Source organism: Gymnoscopelus microlampas, assembly GCF_963454915.1.
Source record: "Gymnoscopelus microlampas genome assembly, chromosome: 15".
Classification (NCBI taxonomy): domain Eukaryota; kingdom Metazoa; phylum Chordata; class Actinopteri; order Myctophiformes; family Myctophidae; genus Gymnoscopelus; species Gymnoscopelus microlampas.
In genome coordinates, this window is record NC_139952.1 from 46,430,707 (window position 1) to 46,446,055 (window position 15,349).

The 15,349-nt window shown below is 43.1% G+C and overlaps 1 protein-coding gene across 2 annotated transcripts in view; it reads right to left on the reverse strand.

Annotated features, from left to right (window-relative positions):
* The window catches only part of mterf3 (mitochondrial transcription termination factor 3), a 16,793-nt gene extending 1,881 nt beyond the window's left edge, over window positions 1-14,912 (reverse strand). The window contains exons 1-8 of one of the 2 annotated variants that reach the window (XM_084079693.1): window positions 14,862-14,912; window positions 12,421-12,737; window positions 11,197-11,316; window positions 10,296-10,502; window positions 1,926-2,115; window positions 1,179-1,326; window positions 475-546; window positions 158-319 (exon numbers count right to left, since the gene is read on the reverse strand). In XM_084079693.1, the coding sequence (XP_083935819.1) occupies window positions 158-319; window positions 475-546; window positions 1,179-1,326; window positions 1,926-2,115; window positions 10,296-10,502; window positions 11,197-11,316; window positions 12,421-12,727 (1,206 nt within the window). In that variant the 5' untranslated portion in view covers window positions 12,728-12,737; window positions 14,862-14,912. Of the gene's footprint in view, window positions 1-157; window positions 320-474; window positions 547-1,178; window positions 1,327-1,925; window positions 2,116-10,295; window positions 10,503-11,196; window positions 11,317-12,420; window positions 12,738-14,722; window positions 14,820-14,861 lie in introns of those variants that run through there. The other variant, XM_084079694.1, reaches the window with a different exon arrangement.
* Window positions 14,913-15,349: the final 437 nt, after the last annotated feature.

Genomic DNA, 15,349 nt, shown 5'->3' on the forward strand with positions numbered 1-15,349 from the left:
GCACCGTCAACATACATTCTAGTTGATGAAATCAACTGTAGATTTAGTCGACTAAAATCTTATGATATTTAGTCGACTAAAACTAGACTAACTAAAACATTTCAGACGACAAAAATATGACTAAAACTAAATGGAATTTTATTCAACTCTAGCGTACCTGTGGGAACTTGATGATCAGATGATGGGGCACGTTCATGGTGTTGTGGAGGTAGTCAAATATCTGGGTTAGCTTCTTCTTGTTGGCCGTCAGGACCTTGGGGACGGCGATGATGATGTGCTGGATCTCATTTTCCTTAAAGCCAAACTCTACTTTACACACCTGTAAGTGAAACACACACACACACGCATCCACACACGCACACATATTTGAGTTACAAATATACATTCAAAGATTTGCCAAAAATAAAGATTTATTTTTAAATAGCAGATCTACAATCTACGCCACTCAGTGCCGTGCTACTCGCATTCCAGTACCTTCAGTGTTTCTTTGACGGGCTCCAAACTGCCACACAGTAGGCGGGGGAGACGAGCTACGACGTCCCTCGTCTACAAACAAGAAAAAACACATTATTTCTCATTGATTCCACTTTGTAACAGATCAAATTCATTAGCCTGGGATCAATACCTTTTTCGGGTTTGTGATTGTGATCCGGTCAGGAGCGGAAGTAACCCTACGTCACCAGGCGTGTCATCAGCGTCATCAGGCGGCCGGAACGCGCAAATCCGGAAAGACCTCACCCCAAAATAACTCCGGCCGCGATCAAGGGCCTTGTAATAGGGCCTACCTAATAAAATCTTTGATGCGGTGTAGTTTAGCTTATTTAAAATATATATATATATATATATAAATGTGAGTGTACTTTCCGGAGACTATTCCATTTCCATTTAAATAGGGATTGGGGAAACAGGGGGAACCAAAACAAAGCGGCTCCGCCAAACCGGAACCTGCAACTTCCGGAAATATAATTGCTTTTTTTTTTTTTTCAGTAGGCGTGGCCTAGACCGGATCACACGGGCCATTAATAACAAATACCAGACTTTCCTCCGAGGTGGAAAGACTGGTGACGCAAGGTTACAAATTCATTAGGCTTTTTGGTCGTATCGATCACTTGATGATCACTGTGATGATGATGTGTAGAAAACGCTGTTTCTCAATAGGATGGAGAAAAAAAGCTTACGTTGTCGGGGCTGAGCCCGAGATGCTTCTGGAAGAAGCCCAGCCTGTTGTCCAGTCTCTTCACACTGAAGTTGAGCAGATACGGAGCCCTGGCCACCATGGAGGCCACTGTCTGAGAGCTGAACTTCTTTGAGAGGAGGTAGTTCACCCTTCACCAGAAAACAAGAGGGAGAAACATGTGTGGTTTAAGCATTGATTTGTTTTTCTTCGTGGAATTCTTTTGAAAAAAACGTTTGAATTTGTGAAATACATTTGGGGGATTCTTTGATAATCTTTTGAAATAATAATAATTAAAAACAAAGTGTAGGAAATAAAGAATAAAGGAGTCAATATATGGGTCAATGCTCTAGAGCTGTGGTTCTCAAACTTTTTCATGTCAAGGACCCCCAAAATGATATGTATTTGGCCGCGGACCCCTATCTCAAAATATTTTGTTTTAGGGACCCCCAGAAGCAAAGATTTGAGTTACAAATGTTTGCTTTAAAAAATATATATATATATATATATATATATATATATATATATATATATATATATATATATATATATATATATATATATATATATATATATACTATATACATACACAAATGATTGTGACACTATACTAACTAATTTTCCCTTGGTACCCCTCCATGGACCCCTGGGGGTCCCCGGACGGACACCCACTTTGAGAACCGCTGCTCTAAGAAGACAGACAGCTCAGAGCTAACAGATAAAACAGGTCTCCCCCGTTGTGTGAGCCTACCTGGCGGTCAGGTTCTCCAGGCTCTCGGTGAGGATGAAGGGGTTGTGGGACAGCAGGCGGCCCAGGCCAGAGTCCTCCAGACCCAGGTCTTTGAGGAAGAGCAGCCTGGGGGCCACGTCCGCCTGGAAGTCCAGCCTCAGCAGCATGGAGCCCACGTTGGGCCTCTGCTCCAGCCTCCACAGGTTCACGCCTGCATGGAGAGAAGGTTAACTCTTTCACTGCCAGAGTACAGAATATGCATTAATACAGGGGTCTTCAACAGGGGGTCCGGGACACCTAGGGGGTCCTCAGAGTTACTACAGGGGGTCCGCCAAATCTTTGTGTTATAGTTTTATTACCTTAACCACTTGAACCCTCGCATCCCTTTTCTGAGGAGAACTTTAGCCAAAAATAGCAGATCTTCAAGCTCACAACGCCTCGCGCTGCGAGGCGTTGTGAGCTTGTAGATCGGCTATTTTTGGCAAAGAGGAATAGGTGTAGAGGGGAAAAAAGAGCAGACCAAGTAAACACAAAAAAGTTTAATCTGACACACACAATATAGAGGGGGGTCCCTGCTTCATCTCTCTCTCAGCTAGGGGGTCCTTGGCCTGAAAACGTTGAAGACCCCTGCATTAATAGACTCACCCACTGACAGAGATTTTCGTGTTTTATAACCTTTCCAACTGGTCACACAGACATTTTTAATCCATAATGATCCATCGATCCACCGTGTGTAGACAAACAGGATCTGTGTCCGATCCCCAGAGGAAAAACATTTCACCCGTGAGGTAACTTTACTTGCCGCAGGCACGCTGAAAACAGCATCTTTCGTAAAAAAAATGCACGTCTTTCCCACCTCCCCAACTGGCCACAGAACATTTATATACATTATGATCGCTTGTCAGACAGTTGGTAAACACAAAGGGGACCACTGTTCGTCGTGCAGAGAAAAAAATAATTAAACTGGAACCATCGCTTCCTTTGCAAGAGCACGTTAAAACCACTGTGACGGCTCCCGTGGCTCTGCAAAGATCGTCAATACAAGGTAAAAACCCTGGCAGAAGCTACATAATTAATTAATTAATACCTGGCAGGGAATGTGTTAAGTACAGTACTTGAGTACACGTACTTAGTAACTTCTGAACCAGTTTGTCTCGTCTTTGTTCGTCAACTAAAATGACCATAGATTTTCGGGTCGGGCATTCTGCTCGGCTGCACCTCGGCTGTGGAATGCCCTCCCTGACCATCTGAGAGCACCACAGTCCGTTGACACTTTTAAAAACCTTCTAAAAACCTTTCTTTTTAACAAGGCATTTGCCTAGATGGACTCAGTGATGTCATGTGTGTTTTGTTTAACTTTTTTCTTAACTGTATATAGCTGACCTGATCTTAATTTTATTAATTTCTTGTTTTAAAAAAACATATTATTATTTTATTTTTTTAATAATACATGTAGCACTGAGATTTGGTTCAAATATAAAGTGTGTTACAAATATAAAATGAATTATTATTATTATTATTATTATTATTATTATATATTGTGGTTGTCACAAAATCTCAAGGCACAATCCTGGACACACCAGTGTGTCTTGGCGTGTGAGAGAGTTATACAGAGAGAGAGAGAGAGTGAGATGCCATCAGGGGGGAAAAAAACTAAGGAAGTCGAGGCGACACCCCGCAGTGGTCTTCACAGACCTTGACTATGCGGATGACATCAGTTTGCTCTCTGACAACGTGGAACAAGCACAAGAACTACTGAACAGGGTAGAGCTAGAGTGCGCCAAGGTCGGCCTCAGGCTAAACGGCAAGAAAACTGAGGTCCTCACCTACAACGTTCCACCAGAACATCAACCTCTGACTACAGCAGGAGGCACTGTGCTGAAAGAAGTCGAGGACTTCAAATACCTGGGCTCATGGGTCAACTCAACTGAGAAAGATCTTAAAGTGAGGAAGGCACTTGCATGGAGGGCCCTGAATGGCATGACCAGTGTATGGAACTCCAATCTCCCCCGCCAAATCAAACTCAGCTTCTTCTACGCGACAGTAGAGTCCGTTCTTCTCTATGGCAGTGAATGCTGGACCCTGAAACCAGCCCTTGAGAAGTCCCTGGACGGGTGCTACACCAGGATGCTGCGTGCAGTGCTTAACATCAGCAAGATTGCGCATGTTACCAACATAATCCTGTATGAGGGAATACCAAGGGTGAGCGAGAAGATTGCTGTAAGGAGAATGAGACTAGCAGGACACTGCCAAAGGCACCGAGAGCTGCCAGCCAGCAAACTGGTGCTGTGGGAACCAACACATGGGCACCGGTCAAGAGGACGCCCCACACTAACATATGTGGACACGCTCAAGAAGGATGCAGGAGCCCATACGAACCAGAATACGACCAAAGACATGAAAAGCCAATAAGAAATAGCTTCCCCCGATCGCCTCGGACCACACACGCACACGCCACTCTCTCTCTCTCACACACACACACTCACACACACGCACACGCGCCCGCCTGTGTTTTTCATGTAATCCGCAGCGGTATCTTTGTCACTTAGGCTTGTAGCCTATATGAATAAATCTCACGTCTGAAAACGAGCGTCATTTAAATAACACGCTCTTAAATATTCTCAAAACGCCCCGATTTTACGACATGAAGACGAACCAGAATACGACCAAAGACATGAAAAGCCAATAAGAAATAGCTTCCCCCGATCGCCTCGGACCACACACGCACACGCACACGCCCCTCTCTCTCTCTCACACACACACTCACACACACGCGCCCGCCTGTGTTTTTCATGTAATCCGCAGCGGTATCTTTGTCACTTAGGCTTGTAGCCTATATGAATGACATATGATAACAATCACATCGCCATGAATGGAATACGTTTGTATATTAATGTATTTACCCCATACCGAGCACTGCTTTTTAAATTTCACTAAAATAAAGCAGTCAGACTCGGCCAGGCTGCAGTGATTCCGTGCCGCCACGTTAATAAGAGATTGGAGCGTCGGGTTTATATCCTTAACCCAGCCAGGTTGTAGTCTTCATAACTCTCTATGACATAACGCCATAACATAGGACAAGCTACTGTAAGTTTGTAGTCCATGAAATGATCGTCGGGAGTCCCGAAAATGCACTCGCATGAAGCGCTGTATATTTTGAAAATAGCAGATCTACAAGCTTACAACGCGTCGCGTTGTTATTTTAAAATAGCCAATGCAACCGAATGACTGTTAAAGCAGTTTGTTTAAATTACTTTATAAAATGTTGTATTTTCATGTATTTTCACAGGGATTATTTATTAGTGTAGATATACATTTTGGAGTGGATTATGTGTCCAGATGCCTGTCAGACCGTCAGACAATGCTGCTCCGCAGGTGTAGAATGGAATAAACGGGTGCAGCCAACGTCAACAACTGGTCTCGACCAGACGTGAGATCTCAGCGTAAAGTAGGATGAATCCCACGTCAGGATATATTGATAAATGCCGAAAGGTGCGGTGATCTCGCCGTACGCTCATTATTCGGGCTGCACCGCGTTGATAAATGAGGGCCTGTGTGTATGTGTGTGTGTGTGAGAGAGAGAGCTATCACCTCCACGACGCACGCACACGCACACACACACACACACACACACACACACACACACACACACACACACACACACACACACACACACACACACACACACACACACACACACACACACACACACACACACACACACCAAGCCCCCAGAACCGAGAGGGAGCAGTGGGACATGGTGAAAACGGTTTCGACCAATGGGCTCGACTCACGAGCTTTGCGCACCGGGGTTGCGCACGGAGGTGACACTACTGTGCATGACGAGACGACGCGCAGAGTGACGCAAAACGTGTCACATACTGTAGGCCCCAAATGAACCCATTGAGACCTGAAGCCGATTCTACATGTCTCCTAAGTCTCAACAGTATTGTGAAAAACTATTTCTATATCAGTGGTGTTCAAACTTTTTCATGTCAAGGACCCCCAAAATGATATGTATTTGGCCGCCGACCCCCATCAAAATATTTTGTTCCAGGGACCCCCCAGAAACGCAGATTTGAGTCAAAACGGTTCGCTTTAAAAATATATATATATATATATTCAAAGATTTGCACATATTTTCACGATTTTTCAAAAATAGCAGATCTACAAGCTCGTAGCGCGGCACTCGGTGCCGCGCTATGAGCTTGTATATCTGCTATTTTTGAATAGCCCAAAGTGTAAAATAATGCTTTTTAGTTCAAATCTAAAAATGACACAGTTCCAGGTCTTAATGGGTTAATCTCTCAAGACGGATTGAGAGCTCCGCCGCTGAATCTGTCAGCAGCTCCTGTTACAACGTGTAGATCAGGGGTCTTCAACGTTTTCAGGCCAAGGACCCCCTAGCTGAGAGAGAGAGATGAAGCAGGGACCCCCGACTCTATATTATTGTATACAATTGTGTTTCAGATTAAAGTTTTTTTTTTTACTTAGTCTGCTATTTTTTCCCCCTCTACACCTACAGTATAGGCAAAAATAGCCAATATTCATTGTACAAAACGTGCTGCTTATGAAGATTAGGCTGTGGGGCACCATGCTGGCTTCAAGCGCTTAGTGCAGTGATTTCCAACCTGTGGGCTGGGGCCGCACTGGTGGACCGTGAGGATATTGCAAGTGGGCCCCCAAATAACTGGCAAAAAAAATAAGATTTTAATGATGTTAAAAATGAATATATAAAAATAAATAAGGTAAAATAAATTATGGTATTTTTTACTCTAAAACCTTTAAAGAAATGTTTTCATTCATTGTGAGCCGGCTTGTTCCGGTGGGAGTTGTTGGTCCACCACTGGCTCGATGCGGCTGTGGATCAGCCTCTCCAGGATCTTATATGGGACACAGAGCAGTGAAATTGACCTGTAGGACTTCGGATATTCGGCGGGTTCATTCAGCTTTGGCAAGGCTATGACGGAAGCACGGCACCAGGTCTTTGGAATCCTGGACCATGATGGAAAGAACGAGCATAGCCAGCGAGATGTTCTTACGCTTTGGTGTCTGACAAACTCGGGGTGAATATTGTCTCGGCCTGGTGACTTTCCCAGCTTCAGTTTTTAATTGCTGTACTTAGTTCGGCTGCTGTGAAGTCTCCTGAAAGGTTGTGCTTTGCTGCCCTCAGGAGGACTTCACAGTAGGCAGCGTATGCAGCGTCCACATTGCAGATTGGGAGGGTAAAAGACATTGTAGTTAACTGAAATAAAATTAAAAAAAAAAAATCACACCCAGTGTGAAGTGAGCGGTGCTATTTAAAAACAAAAGTGGTCATCTCAGTGATGAGGAGTGATGGAAGCTCACTTAAAAAAAAGTGTTTTTATTTAAGTGAGTGGTGCTATTTATAGGTTACTAGAGTTTCGGGGGGCTACGCCCCCCTCAACCCCAGCCGCGCACGGGGCCCAGCGTGGCCGTGTGTAGATTGGGGGACCCAAATCGCCGGAGTAAAACTGTGGAAAAGTTTTTTTGAAAAAGGAAAACATTTGAAGAAATTATATTTGTTATGTTTCAGGGGGTCCACAGGGGGTCCGCGGACCCCCTGCTGGTCCACTGACCCCCTGTGGAGTGTTGGGACGCGCGGGGACACCCCTGGAACATTGCGGACCATTTCGGTGTTTTTTTTTTTTTTCATGAAGGTGGTTGCTTGTTTCTGGCGCTGGCTGTGCAAACCTGGCAACCCAATTTTTGGAAAAAAAGGAAAAAGCCCCCGTACCGGCTGCCTGCTGTTGTGGTGATTAGGTCGTGCGCACGGTAAACGGTACGAAGCTGCCTCCCCTTCCGTTTTGTCCGACATTTGGTGAGTAGAATTAATTATGTTGCGCGGTGGAAAAGGTGTAGTGAGCAGTGAGATGTCCCCTACGCGAGGCGTAAATTCAGTGCGGGCGCCGTGGCGAGTCAGTTGGCGACATGTGGTCTGGCGGTGCGTTGTTTATTCGATAACAGAGCTGTGGGGTGTCGCCACCGAGGGTGCGGAAGTCGGTCGCCATTTATATAGTTAGATTCATTTCATCATGCGTCTTGCTAGCCAATCACAGTACTGAGCAAAGGGTCTGAATCACCACGGATGGGTCCCAAACCCACTTACAGGAGCGGCTACACCGCTCAACAAGACTTTACAAAAGGACGATTACCTTTCAGAAAATGAGAGAAAGATGTCAGAGATCTTCTGAGATATGGCTGACCAGCACGGTGTCATCTGAGATGACGTTGGAGGAGCTGTTGTAGCCTACTTTCTTTCTTTTTTCGTGGGACGCCGTTTTATTTATCATGGCTGCCAGTTCCCATCTCATGTCGTGTGGGAGTCCCGACTGCTCCAGACCGTACTGAATAACTGCTAGTTTACATAACGTCTTGAGACTAGGATTAAAGTCTAAGATGTACAGGTCATCAACGATTACGGACTCTTCTTCGTGTCCTTCAAAGAGGATGATACGATCTCCCCCTCCCACCACGCGACAGCTGTAAGGCCTCCCTGGACCCGGGCCTTCACCCTTGGGCTCAACCTTCTTCCAGGAGAAGGTCTCTGGATTGAATTTCCACAGATCATTGACGAGCTCCATCGGAACAATGTAGTTCTCTTTCTGTATTCCCCTGCAAAAAAATGCGTACAGCTCTCCATTGTAGGCAAAGGCTGAATGAAATTGTACTTTTGGAAAAATATTTTCTTTTTTATTGGCTTTATCTGGTATGCTCAGCCAACAGTTAGTTTCCGTGTCGAACACTCGGATTTTAGCTTTTTCAAATGCGCCCCCAAATACAAACATCTTTGTCCCTATGATGGTGGCAGAGGGACCATTGGTGGCTAGTGGAGCTTCTCTGGTGTTAATTAAAGACCAGACCATTGTGGTGGTGTCCAACTTGCAAATGTCATTATGAGCAGGAATGCCATCATAACGGGAAGACAAACTATCATATCCTCCACAGATATACATGACCTTCTCCAAGACACAGGCTGCGTGCGCAAACCTCCCTTGAACAGTCCCAGAATGCTTGGCCTTGAACCATGTGTGGGTGTCCACATCAAATGCATAGAGTACATTGGAGATAGGAAGGCCTCCCCATAAGTAGACGGTATCTTCTATCAGCACAGCTGTGTGGCCACGGCGAAGGGGGGAAACTTCAAATGGACGTTCTTCTCTCCCTGTTTTCCCTGGGTGCAACGTCGTCCAACGTAAAGACACGGTGTTAAAGATGTACACAGCAATTTCACCACTTTTCTTGAGATCTTCAAAGGCGTAAACGTTGTGTCCCACCAACACACTAGTCACACGAGGAGGTTCATTACGATATCTTGGGCCACGGCCAAGAGGACACAGGTGCACCGCCCAGTGGAACATTCTGTACACCAGCAAAGCTGTAGATTCAAAGTAACATTGTATATACCAGCAGCTGCATAGCTAAGAGATTGGTCCAGTCCTGCTCTGTAAGAATCAATGCACAGTACCACTTATATATACAGCAGCACAAACATCACACAAATCCTGGCCAATCCCTGGATGTATTGGATTGGCCAATCAGGGAAGCCAGTACCTGATTAGATCAACACACACCGGCTTCCCGATGGCACGCTGTTCAGCATAGCAACCCCAAGGTATCTTATAGATGAAGGTACGATCAGGCCATGGGCCAGTTCATGGGAGGCAAACTGCAAACTGGATCCGGAAGTTTGGTGAAATGAGAGGTGGCTGGACCAGCCTGTGAACCCAACACTATTTCTGAACAATTATGTCCTTTGACAGTTAATCGGTTCAGGAATATAAAAGATATATCGCAGGTTGTTTTCTAGTGACGATCGATGTGCACACTATGTAAAATTCATTGAGGCATCTTAACAAATGTACGTTTACTTTTTACAATGGCAGTCTGAGGCTTAGATCAGGGTGAAACCGTGGCCCGATTTTTTGTCATGTCACACGTCATCATACTGTTAGATATGTCATAGATGATGACTGACGGACGGCACAGACTGGCCAAATGAAGTCCAAGATCCCCATGAGAGCTACTGTAACAGTATGTTCATGTTTACAGTGTGACATAGTGATATAATAGTGATCCAGTGTGATCCAGTGACAAGACAATTCATTTAATAAATAATTAAGTTAAAGTTCATAACTATACATTTAGAAGCAAATAAGTCTTAATAAAAACTCAAACCGTTTTGTGGCATTAAATGAATGTAAACAAGTCCTGTGAAAGAGATTATTTAGACCTATTTTTCTGACGAGACTTCACGTTGGGCCTCTGCTCCAGCCTCCACAGGTTTACGCCTGCATGGAGAGAAGGTTAAGTACAGTACTTGAGTACAGTACATGTACTTAGTTACTTCACACCGCTGGTTCTTCTCACCTAGCTGTACCAGCTTGCTGAGCGTCTCAGACTTGTCCACGTATTCTGACAGAGACAGGGAGGCAGGAGGAGGCAGGGCCGAGGAGACGGATATGGAGATGGCCTCCTCATCGCTGATCTCCTCCAGGGCAGAGAGGCGTGGCCTCCTGGCCTCCTCATCACTGATCTCCTCCAGGGCAGAGAGGCGTGGCCTCCTGGCGTCCAGATCTGGTCGACGACGCGAACCGAAAACGCAACAACAAAGATTAACTGACACGCAGTGGTGGAAAATGTACTCACATTTTTTTACTTAGGTAAAAGGTATCAATACTTACAAAATGGTAACTCCAGTAAAGTAAAGAATCCTCAAAAGTGTACTTAACTTAAAGGACGACTTCACCCATTTTCAACCTATCTTCATATAATAGGTCCTCACTAATGCTCATGATAAAATGGTAACATTTTTTTCTACTCAGTCTGTGTCTCAGAGGAGGGCTGTGGACAGTTCAGAAACCCGTCTACCAGTGACATCATCGTTAGGCAGGATTTTTTTTTTTCCAACAAGATTTCAATTTTTTATTTAGATTTTTATTAACACGTGAACAATGGCTTCTATTATTGCATTGCAACTTTCCATGAATACAAAGCCTGCAGTTTCTATTAGCTTGGATTCCCCATCAATGATGTCACTGGTAGATGGGTTTCTGAACTGTCCCACAGCCCTCCTCTGAGACACAGACTGAGCAGACAAAAATGGTATCATTTTATCATAAGCATTAGTGAGGACCTATTATATGAAGATAGGTTGAAAATGGGAGAAGTCGTCCTTTAAGTGCAGTACTTGAGTAAATGTACTTACTTTACACCACTGATTCATGGCATGCACTCAGGTCAAAAAACAGCAGCATAATAAAATACGTACCCAACGACGCCGTCTGGCTTGCAGCCGACGGCGGCACGACATCGCCGATCCTCCGCGATAAACGGTTCTTATACGGAGCAGCAGCAACAGCAGCATTGGTTCTGGACAGTTCTCCCGTGTCTAGGGATGAGTAAAAGTGACCAAAATGGAAATCTATTACTATAATTCTATTCATACTGATTATTTGAATATTCAACCACGCCCCTTTTTGAAGAAAATACTTTTTTTTTTTATATATATATTTTTTTTGCCGTGGGATTTGTTCGGGTGAAATTGTTCTGGGGATTTGTTTAGTTTTTTTTCATCAAATGACTATCATAGGTTACAATAACAGCATTGCATTGGCCTATAAACTGATTTTCAGAAATAAACAAAGACAGTAGCATGTACATCTTTAACATTATTGTAACTAAACCATTAGTGTTTATTTGTTATATCAAAAGTCCCTGAAATTCATTTTTAATTACTTCCTGTTTTAAAGGGTCTACACCATGAATTTTAACTTTTTCTTCATTTTTGTGTGTTTTTGGTCTCCCCCACCTCTCTTCTGTTCCAACAAATACCCGACTTCGAGCATGCAGGCTTTCATAGGCTATCTGTGGTTTTTATGTAAATTGGTCTGAAAACAGTCCGTCAGATTTGTTCCCCCACCCTACGTCACGTCTGGGAACAATTCCTCCCGTTTTTCAGTTGTAACCAAAAAAAAAAAAAAAAAACATTTTTTTTTTTTTTTTTTTTTTTTCTTATTTTTTTTTTTTACTTTTTCCACACAGACCCAGGATATTAACATGCATACAAACTGGCTCAATAGCGCCCCGTGCCAAACAGGACAATGTGGTATTGCAGGTGAAAGTGCTTTATAAGCCAGAGAGAAGTTAGTTGGAATGAGTATATCTGAGGCTTGATTTAGGCTCAAACCTTTTGAAAAACGTTTGAGGGACATAAACAATATGATATCAAATATTATTATTATTTTTTAAATTCATGGTGTAGCTCCTTTAAAAATGAATTTCAGGGACAAAATAGAAAATAAATAAATATTACAGCCATACTAGGTATCCTCTAAAATGTAATTACTATGGGCAGGGTTTGGATGACAATATAGCCTTTGCAACACAACTTAAAAAAAAAATATATATATATATATATATATATATATATGATATTAGATTTTTATCCTACAAACGATTATTCAAATATCCGATTATTCGGACCCATCCCTACCTGTGTCCTTGTTTTCTTTGGCCTCGGTTGACAGCGGTTTGCCGCCAACACCGTAATAGAGGTGTTGTTTCCACCGGTGTCTGGCGTCAGTGGCGTGCGGTGCCACCACCGTGTGGCTCCTCCCAGAGAGAGCAGGGAACCCAGTGGTCTTGTTGTTGTTGTTGGTGGATGATGATATCCTTAAGGCTGTGAAGGAGCATCGCTGGACCTGGATGGTTGAGTACTGCAAGGCAACGCTCGCCACCTTGGAGTGAAGAACACTTCTGGTACATCTGTGGCACAGACGCATGCAGGAACTGGAAGCCATGGCCGTTTAACTACAAAAAAATAACACAGGCAAGAAGTTAAACACTCAAGCCCTATATACTGTATATATATATATCATATGTAACTCAGAGAGTGTACAAATGGAACCAAATGGACCCTTACGGGTTGGAACCAAATGGAACCAAATGGACCCTGCAGGTCTGTAACTCAGAGAGTGTACAAATGGAACCAAATGGACCCGGTCCATTTGGTTCCATTTGTACACTCTCTGAGTTACAGACCTGCAGGGTCCATTTGGAACCCTCTTATCCAGAGCCGCTTACAGTAAGCAAGGTAAACACACATAACGGTTATCGAAATGCAGAGACAGTGTAGGATCACAGGTAACCCAAGAAACCTAGTATCAGTCTAAACCAGGGGGTCATCAATGTGTCCGTATTGTCCGTGGCAAGACTTTGTCATGTTCTCATTTTGATGTTAAGACCCAATTACTGAATGTCAGTCAGACACTGATTTACTATGACACTATGGTACATCAGGAGTCCACTAGGACAGTGGTTCTCTATTTTCTTTATTTTCAAGCACCCCCATAACTCTGAGAGTGCACTCTCACACCTGTAAAGGTCATTAAAGGCTATAGCTCTTTATGTGTTTGTGGTAATATTATTGTCCACTCATGTGTATGTCCATGGCAAAAATAGAATTTTGACAACAATGTCCACCTCAAGCCAGCATGGCGATGACCCCTGACCCCTGGTCTAAACCAAAAAAGTGTCTGTACATTGAAACTATAGGATACCAGGTAAACAATGAACCTAGCATCTATCTAAAAATCACACCTGTGTGAAGGTAGCGGCGCCTTTGATATATTTTGTCATAGATATGTGTTTCTACTAGAGAAACAATATTAAAAGGCTTCCAGTGGCACTAAATAGTGCCATTGGAAGCGAATCACCAAATGCATTCCAAGGTAAGTGGCAAAAACTGATCTGTCATAGCTGATAGAGTGGGTACCTAAAAAATAAACTTTAGGTACCCACTCTATCAGCTTCTATCTTCGTAGCTTTTTGTAGCAGATATACCTTTAGGTATAGAGCGGATATTAGCCCTCTATACCTGGCTTTTGCGTCAACGTTCTGATTGGTCAGGCTCGCCAAGGTTCTGATTGGTCAGATCAGAACGTTGACGGACCTGACCAATCAGAACCTTGGCGAGCCTGACCAATCAGAACGTTGACGGACCTGACCAATCAGAACCTTGGCGAGCCTGACCAATCAGAACGTTGACGGACCTGACCAATCAGAACCTTGGCGAACCTGACCAATCAGAACGTTGACGGACCTGACCAATCAGAACCTTGGCGAGCCTGACCAATCAGAACGTTGACGGACCTGACCAATCAGAACCTTGGCGAGCCTGACCAATCAGAACGTTGACGCAAAAGCCAGGTATAGAGGGCTAATATCCGTTTAGCGCCGCTAAAAATAAATATGAACTAAATATGAACACTCCATGGATTTTGTTTCCCCGATCATGATGATGATGACAGTGCGTTGGTGTAGACTACTGAGCAAGTGCAATAATGTATATGTGCGATATGTTAATGCCAATAATGTTGCTTAAGCTATATTATTTTATCCTTGTTTTTATTTATTTATCTTAAAAAATGACTGGGGGACTGATTGACTGACTTTGACTACGGTTTTTATTGTTTTTTATTGTTCCTTCAATGCTCAGTGATCTTCTTTTAATACTGTTGTTGTCTGCAGAGGTACCAAACTATGTTTCGTTGTGTATGCAATGACAATAAAGCTCTTATCTTAATAATGATGTCTGAATTATAGTTTTTAACATTGTGGTCAAGAAAGAAAACAAACAAGTAACAAAAACAAATGACAAAGTTATGTCTGTATGGTCGTTAATATCTACAGTAAGTGCTATAAGGGCTTAAAGGTATATAATATCATGTATTTATTTATTGTTAATCAGTAATAGACTGGTACAACTTCACACTATAATATAAAGACATACATACAGGCATAAGGTTCAGCTCAGTGACTAGAAGTAAAGGAACAGTTCATGTGTTTTCATAATGAACAAACCATGTAAGATTTAAATGATTTTAAATGAAAAACGTGTGTTTGTTGACAAAATAAGACAATATTCTCCCCAACCTGAACGTTCCTCCTGCAGTGGAGCTGAATGTCAACTGTTCACAATGTGGACCCTAAATCCCATAGCCCCGGCGGACAGTCGTACTGTGATTGGCTCAATTGGTCGTCATAGGAGACAGTTTGCTTTTTATTTTTAATACAATACATAATGTGGGGGATTTTTTTGATATATATAAAAAGAGGAAACGAAATATGTACAAACATAAATGTATTCTAATGAAGCTCCAGGTTAAATACCTCAAAGTTGAGCTGATAAAGTGTTGCTAGACAACCATCTATAGCCTATCAGCGTGGTCGTCCTTCCGGACTATGGGATTAAACTGATGATCACAACGGAAGTGTCACTATGGGCTGTACCAAACACGGTCATTGTGTAGGGGTGGTATTAGTATTATTATTAAACCCATAATTATGTTTGTGACCGCATGCAATTGAAATATTAAGCTTAATGTGTTCAACTACATACACACGTATAGAATGGAATCATT